The sequence below is a fragment of the Hippopotamus amphibius genome, chromosome 2, assembly GCF_030028045.1.
Source record: "Hippopotamus amphibius kiboko isolate mHipAmp2 chromosome 2, mHipAmp2.hap2, whole genome shotgun sequence".
Lineage (NCBI taxonomy): Eukaryota > Metazoa > Chordata > Mammalia > Artiodactyla > Hippopotamidae > Hippopotamus > Hippopotamus amphibius.
The window spans coordinates 144973501-144991718 of NC_080187.1; the positions used below are offsets into that span (position 1 = coordinate 144973501).

Genomic DNA, 18218 nt, shown 5'->3' on the forward strand with positions numbered 1-18218 from the left:
AAGGCTAAATTGGACTCCACTGACTCATGTCTTTTTACGTCTTCAGCTCTGATCCTTGCTACCCGTAGAACTCAGTAAATGACAGCACTGTTGCTCTTTCTACTGAAGAACCTATTTCAGGGACAGAGTGCACAGTCTATAGTTGTGTGTGCTATTATTACCAGGGGCACAGTGGGATCCTTTATAGCATCCATTTCAAATGTAAAGGAAAAGAGAAAACACAAAATGAAGTAGAGTGATATCTCGCTAGGTAAATCCCCTGAGATGAATTTTCTTCATGATGAAGTCAGCTGTGTGGAAAAAAATTTTTTTAAGAATAGCTGCTTCATAAATCTTGCCACGCAGTGGCATGGATCCTTTTGTCACAGAAACAGCATTTGACTAAACTAATAAGTGAGGTAAAAATATCTCTAGGTTCTGTTTGACTAAAAATGGCTGAAGACCCATCCCCTCCCCTTTGGCACAGCTGCCCCTAGCTTGGGGTGGGGCCTTGGGGGTCTGGGCTGGGCATCCACAGTCACTGCTTCAGCCCATCCAGGCTGTGCCTTTGACTTTAAAATAAAAGTCTACCCAGTGCTGTGTGGGGCAAAAAAAAAAAAAAGGCTGAAGATACACACATCTTATCCCTGGCAAAATTCAATTCAGTTTGGCAAATATTTATTGAGCACCAACTGTGTTCTAGGAATGCAGAGGTGGAAAGCCATAGTCCATGGCCCCAAGTAGCACCAGATACACAGACACCAGGAAAGGGGCACCCTGCATCACTGATGGGAAGGAAGTAGCCCATTCAAAGGGGAATTGTATTTCTCTCTGTAAATTAATGAGCTGGTATCTGATATAATGAGAAAGCAGTATGGTAGCTTGATTAAATAAGCTTGGTTAGCACAGCCAATCCTTCATAAGGAGCAACTCTGACTTCTGGATTTTTCAGCTGAGTCCTGGGCGCCGGATCATGCTGCAGGTGCAGGTCATTAAAATCATCCTGGGAGAGCAGAGGAAGCTCATGTGCTCCTTCCTGCTGTTCCAGCTCCCCACAGGGCACTAGGGCACAGTTCTTGTTTCTAATGCTGGTAATTCCTGTCCCTCCTCTCTTAAGAACTCTGAACCAGTGAGGGAAGAAGTGGTGGTTAAAGGCAGGAGGGAAAGGGAGGGGGTGGTGGTGGTGGAGAGAAAGTGACAGACAGACAGACACAGAGAGAGAGAGAGACAGAGAGAGAGAGAGGGAAATGGATAGAGGCTGCTGGGGAGGCAGAGCCACTAAGGGTATCATTTTCTTACTTTGACACCATTTTCAAATAAATTTTAGTTATTCTTGCACAGAGAGCCCCTAGCCAATGGCTGGGTGGCTAGCCAGCCTTAACCTGACATTTTAAATGCAACAACTTACTGTGGGGAATTTATTTTAAAATTCAAATAGATTTTAAAGAATTCCTGGAAGCAAAAAAATGATGGCTCTTGCTATTAAACCCTGACTCTGCTAAAGTCAGTCCAGCTCTGGACCAGTGCCTCAAAATCCTCTCTCTACTGTGGAAGAAGAAGAGAACTAATAAGAGGGCGAGAGAGAACCAGCTGTCTCTGCACAGCCATTATTAATAGTATGATGGTCACCTTTCCAAGGAATACATCGGGAAATCAGATACTCAAAGTGAGATGTTTGGACACAGAGATTTTAATTATTAATTCCTTTCCTTAACATTTTCTAGGCCAAAATCTTCTCTGTGCTCCATGGCCAGTCATCCTGGGGCTTCATGGAAGTGCTAGCCATATATTCAAGCAGATTCAGAGCTGCTTTTCTTCCCTTTCTCTCTCACATAATTTACATACCATAAAATTCACCTATTGTAAGGGTACATGCAACTCATGGTTTTTAGCAAATTTATGGTGGTGTGCAACCATCACCACAATCCAATTTTACAGTATTTTCATAACCCCCAAACAATCCTTCATGCTCATTTGTAGTCAATCCCTCTCCCACTCCAAACCTCAGGCAATCACTTATCTGACTTCTGTCTCTATTTGAGTTTCTTCTCCGAACAAAATTTTGGCCATAACCACTCATGAACTCTTACACCTCTACTTGATGGCAGGGTGGCCCTCTGGGTAAGGATACAAATTGCATTAATCAATTTTTACAATAGAATATAATTTTGTGCTTATGTGTCTATAGTAGGCCATAGCCAGGCCTGCTCATGAAAAGCACCCAGGTGGACATAAATGGAAGATTCTTAGGCCCTGCAGTCTAGGTGTAGGGAAAAGTAGACTGCTCTAAATTCTGGCAACCCACAACAGGAATTTCAAGGCCTATGATTTCGCCTTCTCCTGAGTAGCAGGATGATTGCTTTATATGGAGGTACAGTTGCTTCTGAGTGCTAAGCAGTAAACCCATAGTTTTTTATGCTTTGGACCTGTGGACATCTCACATTGTGTGGACTTTCAAGATATACCAGACCTTGGGTACACCTCCACTGGATACAAAAGAGGCAGGCATCAGGGGGCCTGCTGCCTCATTTATATCCCTTGCACTGCTTTTCTCCGGCTTCAGGAATAAGCCAAAGCCAACGTAAACGTAACTGTGAGCTAAGTCTCAGCTGTCACTTCAACCCTGACAGACTCCAAGTTCTGGCTCCAGCAGTGTCTAACATGAAAACAAATGGATCTTGCTCCAATGCCACAGAACATCTGCATTCTACTCTCTCACCACAGAGGGTAATCTTGATTAGCCTGTCCTACAGCTTTTTCTCAAAACTCCAGCTCCAATATGCTGTTCTTCAGGTTCTTTGGTGTCCCTTCCATGGGAATGAGAAAGTTCAGCTCAAATCTCATTTCCCCTGCTTGCTTGTGTAACCTTGGACAAATTACCTGTCTTCTCTAAGCCTCATTTTAAAAAGAGATAATACCTACCTAGCTGTGTTATTGTAAGGATAAAATCAGGTAATATAAAGCATTGCCCAGTGCCTGGCATGTAGTAAATGCTCAATAAATAGTAGTGGTAGTTAATGTCCGCATTTTGACATGGCTGTTTTCACAGGACTATTGCAAAATGTTTGCATCAGAACCTCTCCCTACTATTCAAATCAGCCAAATCAAGAGTGTTCTACTTTGGTATGGGAAACAGTGAGGAATGAGAAAGGGAAATAACATTTGTTAATTCTTATATTGTGGTGGTAGAAATAATCATTATAATCTCTTTTTTAGAAATTAGGAAATTGAACCTTTATCTTGGCTAAAGTCACTCAGGTTGGTCTGCAGCCCAATAGCCTTCCTACCTGAAAATTCTGAAGATTTTTGTAGTGATCTCACCCACCTGTGGGAGGGGGCCTGACTCCTACCTGTCATGGGGAAAAGAGAATCAATCCTCAACAATGTCTAACTGGAATATGCAGAAATCCAAAGAGACATGCATTTCCCCAAGTGAGCTGGGATTGCAACTCATATTCCAAGTATGACAGGGATGATTTTACACAGGGGGGCCCTGAGGGAACTTGGGCTAGAGGAATAGTAAAGAGCCCCGAGAGGTGGCCTGAAGGGAAATGGAGCAGCTTCTGAATCTTTCTCTGAAGAGCATTCAACAGAAGGACAGCCAGTCTCCGTCCTTTATACCCCCAATTCCAGTTTACACACAGGCCCTACTGCTGGCAACCCATATATTTTGGATGTGGATATGTGCTTATTGGAGATTCACCTCCTTCAGTAAATCTCTCGTGGTTAATTTCACTGAGCTGATATTTTACTCACTGTGAAGCCTCTCTGTACATAGGTATCCAGTTGGAATTACCTTTTCCTGCACTCCATTAGGTTACCATGCACTATTTTATATTATGCATATGCTACATAACTGTCTTCTGCTTGACTCTTCAATTAGATCTTAAGATTTATGTTCCACGTTTTTTGAAATCTCTCCACTCCCCAACACTGAGCCCAGAAATATATTGGATACTGATAAATGTTTGTGGAGTAAAAAAATAAATCACAAATCCTGAGGTGTTTTTTTTTTGGCTGTGTTGGGTCTTCATTGCTGCGTGCGGGCTTTCTCTAGTTGTGGCGAGCAGGGGCTACTCTTCATTGTGGTGCACAGGCTTCTTATTGTGGTGGCTTCTCTTGTTGCAGAGCACAGGCTCTAGGCATGCGGGCTTCAGTAGTTATGGCACATGGGCTCAGTAGTTGTGGCATGTGGGCTTAGCTGCTCTGTGGCATGTGGGATCTTCCCGGAACAGGGATTGAACCCATGTCCCCTGCATTGGCAGCTGGGTTCTCAACCACTGTGCCACCAGGGAAGTCCCCCTGAGTCTTTAGATTAGAGGTTTTTTCCTAGAATTCTATCCGAACAGAAACAAAATATTAAATAAGTGACTAAACTTTGTGTTTAGTTTACAAAAATGAGGAAATTAAATCGTTGAAGAAAAAAATTAATTTTTTGCTGCAGAGAAATAGTGTGCTTTCAGCTCATTTTTAGCAGTTGGGGTTTAGTCATAGGGAGGTTGTCAACCACCCTCCTGAGAAGCTCTCAAGGCACATGTGTCATATGCCTCGAGAGGACCATATGGAACCCACCATCAGATGCAAAGGGGGTGCCCATGACTACATGGGATACACTCTTGCCAATGTTCCTGCTCCTTTTGGAGGATTCACCTTCATTCTGACTCACTTTCTTAAATGTTTACCTTTATATTTGCCAACTGTTTGAATTGGTGTTTCAACAGTTCTGACCATCTGCTGGAGAAAACTCTGAGATTATGTCACAGTTTCTGGAGCCTCAAATCATATAGGTTTGGAGTTGAAGGAGAACTTAAAATCAGCAAGTCTGACTCCTTCATTCATATGTTCACAATGCTTCTTCACTGCCTCATGTGTGTCATTCCCAGTGCTAGGTGTTGGCGAGGCAGAGACTCCTAGCACTGATGCTCTAGCAGGGAAGATGGACATGAAAACAGATGGACTCAATAAAGTAATGCAGGTGCCATGATAAATGGGTGGCCGGAGAACATGTGCTATGCACAGGAGGTGAGCTGAGTCTTTACATGGAGTGTATACTTAGAGCGGAGGAAGTGGGAAAAGATTAGTCAAATACAAAACTGGAGAGGAAGGCAGGAACTAGATCAAGAAACATTTACTGAGCACCAATTATGGATTGGGTTGCCAGACTCTATGCTAATTGTTAAAGACATGAAAGATACAGCCTTACTCTCAAGGAATTTATAATTCAAGTGCATGTAAACAAATTACAATACATTGTGATAAATGCATTGACTATATATGTTAAAGATATAAAGAAAGAAATGAGTTCCACTTAGAGGTAGGGGGTATATAGGGACGACTACCTGAAGATGATGTAATAGGCTACAGTTTACCAGGTAGTCCACAGTGGGGAGGTCACGTCAAACAAAAGAAACAACATGTGTACAACACGGAATGAACCCTTCCAGGAACTTTAAATAAACAGTCTGATATGACTGTGCATTTAGTTCACTTAGGGGGAGTGGCAGATAAGGCTGAACAGATAGTACAGAACTAAATCTTAACAGGCTGTATTCCATACTAAGGAGCTTAGAGTACATCCTAGAAGCAATTAGGAACCACTGAAAAGTGGATAGATGAAGGATAAATGGAATAAGTTTGTGTTTTAAAAAGAGTCTTCTCTGGGCTGGTTGGTAAATACACAAGAATCAGCTACATTATTATCATTGGTTCTTTTCCGTACATTTCACGATAGTAAAAGAGCACTCTACTAACATGGTGGAGAAGGGTCTGGAGGGGAGTGGAGTTGGATACAGGGGCCAGTTAAAGGCTATCACCATGGTTTGTATGAGAAGTGATGAGGGTCAGAACTAAGAGAGTGGTGGAAGAAAAGAAGAGGAATGAACAAACAGAAGAGACGGTCAGGAGCTGAAGTCTACAGGTCTTGCGGAGGGACTGGGTGGGTAGAATGAGAGAGAGGGTGGAGTACAGGATGACCGCCAGGTTTCTGACGTGGGTAACAGGGAAGAATCATTCTCTGAACATAGAAATAGAGGCAGATGAACAGGTTCAGGAAGAAAGATGAACTCACATTTAGATACACGCTGGAGGTGCCTATTGGACGTCCAGATAGAAATTTCTAGCATGCAGGAGTATTTATGAGCCTAGAGCTTAGATATCATAGATGGCTAGAGATACCCATCGTTGAGACATCAGCACAGAGTGGGAAGCTAAAGCCATAAGAAAGACTGAGTCTGCACAGGCAACACAAGTAGACTACAGACAGGGCCACGGGCAGGGGAATGAGGAGTCAGCCAAGGAGACAGAGAAGAAACAGCAATCCAGGACAGAAAAGAATCATGAGAAATCTGGAAACAAAGTGAGAAGAAGGTTTATGGGAAGGAGGAGATAAAAGTGTCAAATACTGCACAGATATTAAATAAACTGAAGATTTTAGCCAGAGAGTAGTTGAACTTGGCCCTAGGTCAACTCTGTCCTAGGGAACTTTGCCAGAGTGGTTTCAGTGGTGTGCCTGGGGGCAGAAACCTGACTGCGGAGTACAGAAAAGAGGGGGGAAGTATAATACTGCAGTGTGAGCACTCTTTGTAAGACACTCCCCATGAGGGGAAAGGAGATCTGAGATATTTAGAGGAGGACACAGGATTGAGGGCAGGGTATCAGTTTTGTTTTGAGACTGGAGAAACTTGAGCAAGTTTACATGGTGTGGTGGGTGTGGCGGTGGGAGGAGCCATTAGAGAGGGAGCGCTGAAAACAGAGAAGAGAGAAGGAATAACTGAAGGAGCAATATCCAGCAGAGCAGAGGGTCCAATGACCAGAGACACAGTGGCAAGAGACTGGAAGACAAAAGGTGAAAGGGGGCAGAAAGAGGTCACACTGTAGGTGTGAGATTGGGAACTCAATGGAATCAATGCTGAAGCTCCAATTTTATCTGCAAAATAAGAAAATGAGAAAACTAAGGCCCAGAGAGGTGGTGACCTGCATGATAACCCACAGGGAGAAATACTTTGTTTTTTTAAATTTTTTTATTTGAAATTATTTCTCAAATATTTTCTAGTTTTCTGCTCAACTAATTGTCCTTCCTTTTTTAAAAATAAATTTGTTTATTTATTGACTGTGTTGGGTCTTCATTGCTGCACGCGGGCCTTCTCTAGTTTGGAGAGTGGGGGCTACTCCTCCTTGCGGTGCAAGCTTGCGGTGGCTTCTCTTGTTGCAGAGCACGGGCTCTAGGATTCGTAACCACTGCGCCACCGGGGAAATCCTGGGAGTAATACTTTTATTACTCGACTCCTTGCCTGGTGCTCTTTCTACTCCCTAGATTACACTCACTTGTTCTGAAGATACCTGCATCACTTGAACATATGTTTTAAAATGGGGCTTTTTGTACTTTTCTTTTGAAAGATTACTAGGCAAGCATGGCTTCACAAAAGGGCAGAATAAGCCACCTGTCACCAAGGACAGTGAGCCTGCCAAAACCCAGGACCGGGACCCAGAAGACTCACCCTCTTAAAATGGGTAAGACAGCATAAGTTCACCCTCAGACAGGGATCCTGACTTACTCATGCCACTTTCCAGTGCTTAGAACATGCATCCAGCACTCAAACTGTGATTATCGCTTCACTGAAAATTATTCTAGAAAAGTACCTGGAGGAAAGAGTATGGTGTTATGGGGGAAGGAGTGGTTGAGAGTAAACTCTGGACAGGTCTCTCAGCACATTTCCAAGGTCCCTTCTAAGCATAACACACATATCTGAGGAAGAGGTGGATAGGACCAAGATACTGCAGTAGATGACTAGAGCTAGCCAATACAGAGAATACAGCCTTCAAAACAGCGAAGGAAGGGTAATGAAGATCAGAGCCATCGTTTAGCCCTGGACGGGCCTGTCAAATGGAATAGAAGCAGGCAGATATTATGCAACTCGAGTCCAAACTATGTCCACGTAGAAAACATAGTTTGTGCTCTTATTCATATAACATTAGGAAAAAGGAGAGAAAACACCTTCATATCACAATCATACATTTTAGAATTGGAAAAGACTTTAGTCCAACCTATTAAGACCAATTCACAGTTTTTTCATCCCCAAGATTGCTTATCTTTCCTTCTTCTGTGATTTCTTCAACAGTATCAACTGACTTCTACAGTAAATAGAAATACTCAGTTGGCAAACAAACTTGCAACTAGCACTGGCTTGCTTTCTGCAGTCTCCTGAAAAAAAAAGGCCCCTACACAAAGGACTCCTTATGTATAAGGATGACACTGAGATGGAGAACCAGACTAAGATCTTGTAATCACTGATCAAAACAATTTCAGGTAATTAAAGCCACAGGAGTACAAATGTGAATCTAAACCAATGCCTCATATAACTTGAAACTTTTTCTTCTTGGAGATTAAACATTTATGTAACATATAATAACTATCATTAGAATTTATATAGCATCTTTCTTTACCTGAGCCTAAAGTGTTTTATATATGCAATAATTAATTCTTACTATAACCTTATGAAGCAGAGAAGTAGCAAGGATTATTATTCCCATTTTGCAGAAGATAAAATCAGGGCAGGGAAACATGCTGAGATTTGCCCAGATCAGAAAAAGTGAGTGGAAGGTTGTCATTTTTCAATTCTCATTTAGGAACTTAATATTTATTGAGTTCACGTGCTTTGCTTGTAAAAGATGGTGTGTTTGTGAATGGAGTGGGATGGATGGTGTGAAAAGGGGGAGATGGTTTGAATAATTCAATATAAAGACAAAATAACATTTGGGAGCATGTAGTTCCAACCAAAGCTATAGGCACAGAGGTTCAATTGTGCCACTGGTCACAGTGTAGGAAACTATAAACTCAGCAAATCTGCCTTGTCCCAGAAACAAGAGAGATATTCTTTTACTCCCTTATGAAGAGTATGGACATTAAAAATAACCAAAATATTCAATTTTTACATTCCTGATAACAGGAAAAAGAGTGAGGGACTTCACCATAGAAGGAAATGGGCTGAGATGAAAACTGTGACACACATGTTCCGTGACCATGCTATCCAAAGCCGCAGCCCACTACCCTCTGTGCTCTTACTCAGCTTAAGTACTCTTCACAACACATACACACACACTTTTTTTTTTTTATTGTCTGTCTCCTCTACTAGAATACAAGCTCCATGAGGGCAGGGCTTCTATCCTTACTCACTGATGTTTTCAGAGCCTAGAACAGTACCGGCATCTAATAGATATTCAAAAAAAAAAAGTCAAATTACTGAAGAATGCCTGAAGGTTATAGTTCTGGTTCTGCCACTGATCAGTTTTGTGACCTTAGAGAAGTCATTTGATCTCTTAGGGTATTTGTTAAGAAAAAAAAGCATTCACCCAGATAATCCCTTTCAATGCTTCAATATTGTGATTTTACGTATAATAAACCATAATACAAGGCAAAGTGTGATGAGTGGTAAACTAGAGTACAGTGGAAAACTTCCACATTTCCCAGCTGCCCGGCATCTTTTGAATAGCCTTCTATTCAATTTACTACCTTATGAGTGCTACCACTCCAAGAAGGATACTATAAGTTCACTTGCCTTGCTTTCCTTTTAGCTAGGGACAAGTCATTTGACTTGGGTTCTGCCTATGAAATACACCTTCAAAAAAATTTTTTTAAGGTAAGCAATGTGAGGAAACAGGTACCTTGTGGAGCTCACTTTTTGGTGGGGAGGCTGCAGGAGCGCCTGCCTTCTGGGCCTCCACATCAACCATGGACTGGAAGAGTCTGGGTTGCATAGCAGCAGCAAAGTTGTTTCATGTGGCTCGAGATTTGTGGAGTAGGGAAAGAAAGGGAGAAAACAGTGCTTTACTGAAGAAAAAGCAAGGCCTTCTGAAGTATCACAGGCTTAATCCAAATCCTGCTCTGCCATTTACTGGCTGTGCCTTTGAATAAATTATATAACCTCTTCAGCCTCAGTTTCATCATTTTTAAAATGGTCACTGTCTAAAGTCACTCACAGCCTCTGAACGCTCTTTTGATGCCACAGTTCTCCATGGTCTTCTGCTAGTGTGTTTGCCTCTAGATCAAATTGGGTCAAAGTTAGGCTTTAAATGATGGGTAAAATCAGGTCAATTCATAGTCGCTAGAAGATAAAATACTGAGACACAATACTAATAACAGAGACAGCATAGTCAACTAATAAAAGGCAATCTTTTCCATGTGTATCAACAGGCCCCAAAAAATTACTATCCAGCAGAATATAATAATTGATGCTATAACAATAATCTTTGCCAAGCAAAGATTAAATTACGGCCCATTTACCCTGGTTATGCTAGAGAAGTACTACATTTTCTGTATATTTCTATCAAAAATGGTTCCAATGAACAAGTTTTGGTGCTTAAAGGCTGTCAGTTATCTGGAAAACTCCCCTTCGTGGAACATATTATTTCTTAGTGATGCCAGAAGTGAAATATAATAACTGATAAGATATGAGAAAACATTATGGGCATAAATTGTTTCATTTGAAAATTGGCTGGAATAACCTAAACTTTTTCACAGAGACTCTCTGAAGCCTAGGAGCTCCTAAGTGCCATTTCTGAATTTAAATAAAAGGACTATACTCTTTTCTATGTAAGTCCTCATTACCTAGAAATAGCATCATAATGAAGTCACAAGGAAACCAGCAAGCTGACCTCAAGAACCCATTTTCCAAAAATCCTCTCTGGCTGCTGATACCAAGTAGGCAAGCATTTGCCTGAGTTTTTCCACTGTTACATTACTAACCTTATTTATTACAATTTCCTCTTGAAGTTTACATTTTCCTATTCTTCCTTCCTAAATATGGGTATTTCCTGAGGTGTGGGCGTTGGCCTTCTGCTCTTTTCATTAAATACTTTGTCCTTTGGAGTGATCATATACGCTGATGATGTCAACTGTTGTTTCATCATGGATGACTCACACATTTACATATTTAGGCACAGCCGCTCTTTCATCAGCTTTAGTCCTGTATTTCTAATAACACCCTAAATTTTTCTTTTGAATATCTCACTACTATCTCAAATTCTACAAATCTTTTTTGAGCTCTGAGCTCATTTTTACTTTAAAACCAACTCATGCTATGAATAACCCTTCTCAGTCGCAATTTCCCACACTTAAAGAACTGCAGTCTTTCCAGATTCCTCCTGATACTTTTCTCCCATCATCCAGTTACTATACCACTCAATTATTGCTCTCACCTTTAATACCCAACACCAAGACTATCATATCTCCCCATCCATACTATCTTATACACTTTAGCTAGGTTAATGTCTCTAAAATGTGGCTTGGAACATTCACAGTTCATCATTCACTCCACAAACATTTACTGAGTGCTTATTTTATACAATGTTACACACTCTGGGATGTATAAATGAATGTAGAATGAATGTCGTCTAGTAGGTGGAAAAGACTTGCACATAAATAATTTTAGTTCTAACTTAGAAAATGGTAATAACTGAACAGAGGAAGAATGGTTCAGAAAGCATAATGGACGTCCAGTAGAAGGAAAACTTATTTCTAGATGGAGATGTTGCTTCATTTAGCTTTAATGGGTAGAATTTCAACATCCTGAGATGATGGGGAGGGAAGGGTATTCCAAGCAGAAAGAGACACTAGCCTCTACAGAAAGGTAATGGGTAGCTCATCCATGAGGCACGTCACACGGCCTGGTTTGTTATGGGCAAAAGGAGAATGAAAGGGGGACAGCAGAAAATAAAGTTAAGAGTTTTGAATCCAAAGTGAATAAATTTGGCCTTTAATCTACAGGCAACAGGGAGTTGGTGAAGATTTTCTATCATCTTAAAGATGAGTAAACCTACAGCAGTGATGGGTAAGATGGGTAGGTAGGACAGTGATGCTAGAGGAAGGACATCGGTGAGAAAGGTATCACATCCCCACTGTCCAGGGGATGGTAAGGACCACTTTGAGTAGGGGGAGGCGGTGGTTACGGAGAGTGGGTGGAGGCCAGAATGAACGCAGGGTAGAATCGACAGAACTTGGCAACTGACGGGAGCAAGGGAAAAGAAACGGCATCAAATATAGACATCGATGTTTCCAAGCTAGGAACTCGTGAGCATTAACAAAAAGCGGTACTCAGTCTGGAAAGCAGTTTGGGAGGGAGGAGGCCAAGACATGTTTGGCGATATTCAGCGTTTATTAACACCTACTGAACATCCCAGAAGAAGCGGACAAGACTCCTGGAGGTAGCTGGATACTGACGACTCGGAAGCTGGAGCAGAGCGGGGCTGCGCGTCGGCAAACACACGTACAAAACGGACTAGAGAAATCTGACTACCGAGGCCTGCCCAGGCAGGCGTGAAAGGTGTAGCACCGCTGCAGGAACCCCCTCGTGCCTACTCTTCAGGGCCTGTCCTCGCCTGGCGTTCCTCACAGGCTCCGGCGTGCAGGCGGCCGGAAGTAGCCTTTCCCTCCCTTCCCAGCACAAGTTCCAGAACTTCCGTCCCTATCCGTCACCGGCTCCCAGCCAAGGGGGCTCAACACACACCATGCGTCTCTTCCCGCACAGTCACCAGGCAGACTGAAAGCGCGCGGAGGACATCATCACCCTTAGCCCACCACCTCACCACCTTCGTGGAGCTCCGTGGGAGCCACCGGCCTTGGAAGAACTAGGACAATTCCTCACGGTGCGCCGAAGATACCGCGAGACTTCACAGGCCCGCCGCGGCCATAGCGTGCCGGAAGCGGAAGTGAGTGGGTGGTCGGATTCCGGCCGAAGTGGCTTGGTGACTTTGGAGCGCTGAAGGGGCGCGGAGGTCTTGTGACAGTTCTCTGGGCCGGAGGTAGGTTTCCCTGAGCGTGCGGCAGGCAGAGTCCGGCTCGGGCGGGATAGACACAGCCGTAGGCGGGGGAGTCGCCGGTTCGGGACCGCGGGGAGGAGGGAGCCGGGGGGGCCGAACTGAGTGGGTGGCGAGGTGCCCTCCGGCTCTGCGGTTCTGCGGCTGGGCTCTTTTGCGAGACCGGAAGCCGCTTACCCCTCGCGGCCTCCAATTCCCCTCGCTCCTGGGGCTGAGGTGCATCAGTCAGAGCCTTAATAGACAGGCTCTGGTATGCTGTGAGAGAGGACTGAAAAACGCAGTGGTTCTCAGTCCGTGTCTTCGTCAGTTAGTTCTCTGGGTTCATCTCCCAGAGCAGCGAAACCCCGTTCTCGGGAGTCATTTCCAAGGTTGGTGACCCGCAGCGAAAGTTCTGTGTGGTTTTATTTAGGGTCAAGAAACCAGTAGTTGGGGCTTCCTAGGTGGCGCAGTGGTTGGGAATCCGCCTGGTAATGCAGAGGTCACGGGTTCGATCCCAGCTCCAGGAAGATCCCACATGCCGCGGAGCAACTAAGCCCGTGTGCCCAAACAAACAAAAAGAAACCAGTAGTCTTCGAGTACATATCTGAAAAGCCGTACTCTGTTTTTTCAACAGAAAAGAACATACTGTGTGAGGTGGTTATTCATGCTCGACCTAGCTCGTTGGTTTTGAAGGCCGGAAGGACAAGTCTTGTAGCATCTTCTAGCTCTTCGGTGGCACTTTAAGCGCCAGTTCCCTTTTTTCAATTAGCGTTGGAAGTCTTTAGAGCACTGTCAATACTACCACTTCTTTAAGACTGTTATGGTTCCCGTCCCCACGACACACACCTTTTGAGGGTTTCTTTCAAGGGAGTCAAGGTTTTAATTTTCTTTTTTTTTCTTCCCGCAGATCTCAACAATCTAAACATTATACAGAGCAGCTGTCTCAAATCCCCAACGTAAGTAAAGCTTAGATCAATTACTATTTAAATTTCATTCTCACCAGTAATGACAAAGATGATACACATTTGTTTATTTGTGGGAGGGAGATCCTGGGAGAGCATAAAAACAGAGTAGCACATTTGCCTTGCTTGTGATTTTTACTGCCCCTCTGGTTAGGTATGGGTCATCTTTCTGGTGATTTCTGTGATTCCAATAGAAATCGAGACATGCTTTTAACTTGCTGAATTTATTTTAAACCGTACCCTGGATTTGAGAATTTGACATCTGTTTGCCAATCCCACACACGTTGGTATTTCATAAGACATGCTGTAAGAGAGCAGAGGCTTGGAAGGTAAAACATCTAGATGTTGTTTCTTGCATCCAAATAATCTTTAATTTTGTTGGGACATGGGTAGTAGTATAAATATTTGCATATGTCTGGAGGGATTTGGAGGGAAGACAAACTAATGAAAAAGCTGTCTTCCAATATCACATCTCGGTGACAACTTTTTATAAACTCAAGTAATACAGGAAGAAATAGAATTTTAGGATGTCAGATAAGAGAGATTTGGTTTTAAAGTTTTAGTATGATGTCACGTATGCCCCAAATCATAAAATAGGTTTTAGGAGTCTTTCGGCGAAGAGCAGAAGGATGGGGTTTAGGTTAGGAAGGGTCAGGGATGGGACTACATCAAGGAAGGACTGGGAATTGGGGGCTACCTACAAAATACTGCCAGGGCTGGCTTCCAGGTCTCGGGTGAAGATGGGTGAAGATGGAAGGAAGTGAACACTTTTCTCCCCTGGTTTCTCAGGGATTGGGCTTCTGCAGCCTAAGTCAAATCTTTTCTCAGAGGTAGAGGGCTCTCTGAAAATTTGGGTGAAGAAATACTGCTTCAAAAGTGAATCCATAATTGCCCTGGAAAACCTAGCTTATGCAAATTTCAGTTTTCATAGCCATTAGATAATATTTATAGTAGTTTTTTTTCATAGTCACAGAACCTGGAATAAGAATATATTGGATACCATTATAAAGTAGTTACGCTAGACTTTAGTAGCTGTGTGTTTAAAGGCTTATTTGCCTTTCTGTAATATTTTCATGTCTTTACTATATTTTCAGTCTTTCTGTATTGGCTCTTTTATTTTCCTATAGACAACCTCAGGTGTTTTAGCCTGGCGAAAAAAAGAGATAATCTTCCAATAACCCCTTAGCTACTGCCCTTCCTGTTTTCTCTCTTATTTCCAGCCAAGCCTCTTGAAAGCTTAGGCTTTAATCAGTGTAGATTTCTACTTCCTTACCTTCCAGTTACTTCTTAATTAATTGTAGTCCTGCTTTAACCTCTGCTACTCTAATCACCTCCTAATGGCTAAATCCAATTAATTTTCTCTTCTTGGTTCTTCATATTACTTTACCATTCAGCACTGGTGACCTTTTACTCTTTATTCTCTTGCCTTCTGTGATAATCTCTTTTGGTTCTTCTCTCATCTGTGTAAAATGTTCTCCTCTTATCCTTTCTTTATCTTTTTTAACTTCTTTGTATGTCGATATTCTCCAAAATTCTGTTTCTTGTTACTCTTTCTTATTCCATAGCTTTCCTGAGGAGTCTCATTCTCACAGCATTATCCACCAACAAAATTGATGTCTCCCATATTCATCTTCCACTCAGTTCTCAGTCCCAGATAGTTAACTGTGAACTGATTTTCCATGTGGATGTACATACCTTAGATCAGTGTGGATCTTCGCCCACCAGTCTTCCTGTATGACAGCATAACCTGTCCAGTTATTTGCCGGAAACCTAGCAGTTGTCCTTTATTCCCTCCTCGCTTCACAACGTCTACTCAGTGACTGATTCCGCCTGGAATTCTTTTAAAGCTATTCTCACAGTCAGTGCCTCAGATTAAATCCTCAGCTTGTCACGTATATTATTTCAGTAATCTGCCTTTAAACTCACTAATCTGTTCCCTGCCCTGTAGAAAAGTGATCCTTCTAAATAGTAAATTTGCTCTTGAGACTTTCCTGCTTAAACCAGCTATGACTCCCCAGTGCCTGCCAGAAAGAGTGCAGTTATTTGCATTGGATACAAAGTTTTTCACAATTTGACCCCTGCCCACTTTTACAGCTTCATTTCTTGACATTTGCTGCTCCTCCCTGTATATTTATACCATATCTGTCTTTCCTACTGGACTGAGAGCTCTTTGTGGGCAGGGTTCATGATATATTGTTCATCTTTGTATCCCAGGCTCCTAGTTAGTACAATGCCTATATTATAGCAATCAAGAAATACTGAATTGAATCTAGTCTATCTTAGGTTTAAAAGTACACAAGGACTTTTATGAATACCCTGCCTAAAAGTGTTTACTTCTTTTTTTCTTTACTGTGTGGTAAAGATAGTGTTACTTAAAAAAAAAATCTAATAGAAACATATTAAAAACTGTACAGAATTTCAGAATGACTGACACTTCTGAAGCTGTTCCAAATTTTGAAGAGATGTTTGCCAGCAGATTCACAGAAGATGACAAAGAGTACCAGGAATACCTGAAACGCCCTCCTGAGTCCCCTCCAATTGTTGAGGAATGGAACAGCAGAGCTGGTGGGAACCAAAGAAATAGAGGCAGTCGGTATGTATTACTTCAGAAGAATAAATGCACATGGCTAATCTGGGAGAGGATAGCTTGAATCTGCTAGCCCACAAGGCCAGTGAGGGCAGGGATCAATGTTTTTGTTCAGTGTGATATACCTAGTAACTGCTTGGCATAGAGTAAGTGCCTGATAAAATATTTGCTTTAATGTTTTGTCAGCACCGTATTTTTTTCCCTTGCTGTGCAATCGTGTGTGTGTGTGTGTGTTTTAATGATTTATTAAAAAAATATTCTTTCTCTGGACCAGTATTTTATTTTCTTTGCAATATGCTTTAAAAACCTAGAGTCTTCTACAGAACTTTTGCATTAAATTCCATAAAGAAGGTATTGTTTTTGGTTTTACTTTAGAAAGAAGTTTATACAATAGAAATTATAATTCTATTTACTACTTCAAAATAGATAAAGGGAATATTACCATACTGCTTTTGAACAATTGAATAGGTGTCAGTGTGTTTCAGAACCATCCTATTGTTTGGGGTTTGGTGTTGTAGTCTACCTCTTCTCTACAAAGTATACCCAGAATAATACTGGATCTGAATCTTAGGAAAGTTTTGAGTAACTGGTGCTATAACATTGTGTAGAGAAAAATGTTTTTTACTCTTTTGTATACTGAGTACTAGATTGAGAAATTGAATGCACCAGGGTAGATTTGTCATGTGGGTGTGTTTTTTTTTTTAAGGGAAGTATAAAAATCTTTTTCTTTTGTTGTTGTAGGTTGCAAGATAACAGACAGTTTAGAGGTAGGGATAGCAGACGGGGGTGGCCAAGTGACAATCGATCCAATCAGTGGCATGGACGATCCTGGGGTAACAATTACCCGCAGCACAGACAAGAACCTTACTACCCCCATCAGTATGGACACTATGGTTACAACCAACGGCCTCCCTATGGCTACTACTGATAGAAATGTCAGCAGCTTTTAGTAAAACTGTTTACTCTGTTAACATGACAAAAGTTTATGTTGTATCTTCTGTTGGTCAGAGTTTACATCTGATTGTAGATGTAAAATTTTTGGAACTTGAGACATTTTTAAAATTAGATCTTACTGGAGAGATACGATGGTTACTGGAAATATCAATAAATACTCCCCTGAGAAAGTTGTGGATTATATTGCTTGACTTCTACCTCAGATTCGTCTTTGTTTCATGACTTAATAGTGCTTTGAATGTTGTGTATTTTTCCCTTGTTTGACTTTCGGGAGTTCTTTGTTTTACACAGAGATAAAAATTTTACATAGAAAATGCCCGCTTTTACTTTGTAAGATAAGGAAGTATCCCTATACTCAGATGTGCTCATTCCTAAAATTTTACAGAAGTAGTACAATCAGCTCCTAAATGCACAACTATACTCACTTGTGATATATTGTACAGAGTAGTAGTTGAAAGGTAAAACAGTTGTAATATAGTTCGTTTGGCTTTTGTTGTTATGTGACTGTGGTACTTTGTAATTACCCTATAGGTATGAGTCATCTTCATAATCATTTGGTCTCTTTTTAGAGGGATATCAAGAATAAAGCCGTAAAATCAGGAAGGAATCATTCTCAGTTTCACTGTCTTGATCTACTGATGGGTGGGATTAAGGCACACAGTAATTTTATACAAACTCTAAGGTTTTTGGTAACTTGAACATACCAGGTCAAAATTCATGCATTATACAAAAGTTTAACTCTGTAACGTTCCCTTCCTTTTCAATCACGTGTAAATAGTGCTGCATTTTGACTCAACTTTTGTGGTATTTAATGTGGGTTGATTTTACAATGTTATGTATACCTCCAAATGTGCACCTTTGTTGCTTCCTCTTCTGTAAATCCAGTGATGCTGTAATTTCCTTTCAGAGTGATCATTATATTTCACATCATTATAATAGTTTTATTC

At 41.7% G+C, this 18218-nt stretch overlaps 1 protein-coding gene across 1 annotated transcript; it reads left to right on the forward strand.

Moving 5' to 3' along the window:
• Positions 1-12637: 12637 nt before the first annotated feature.
• Positions 12638-17878, forward strand: RAMAC (RNA guanine-7 methyltransferase activating subunit). Its single transcript, XM_057719983.1, has 4 exons — positions 12638-12774; positions 13676-13724; positions 16145-16323; positions 17059-17878. Exons 3-4 carry the CDS (start codon positions 16154-16156, stop codon positions 17243-17245), a joined length of 357 nt encoding a protein of 118 aa, XP_057575966.1. The 5' UTR covers positions 12638-12774; positions 13676-13724; positions 16145-16153; the 3' UTR covers positions 17246-17878.
• Positions 17879-18218: the final 340 nt, after the last annotated feature.

What these genes read in the sequence shown, in the direction of transcription:
- RAMAC (XM_057719983.1), top strand. Translation starts at nt 16,154, where the DNA reads ATGACTGACACTTCTGAAGCTGTTCCAAATTTTGAAGAGATGTTTGCC. An exon ending in CAAAGAAATAGAGGCAGTCG is followed by an intron (nt 16,324 to 17,058) that starts GTATGTATTACT and finishes TTGTTGTTGTAG; the next exon opens with GTTGCAAGATAACAGACAGT.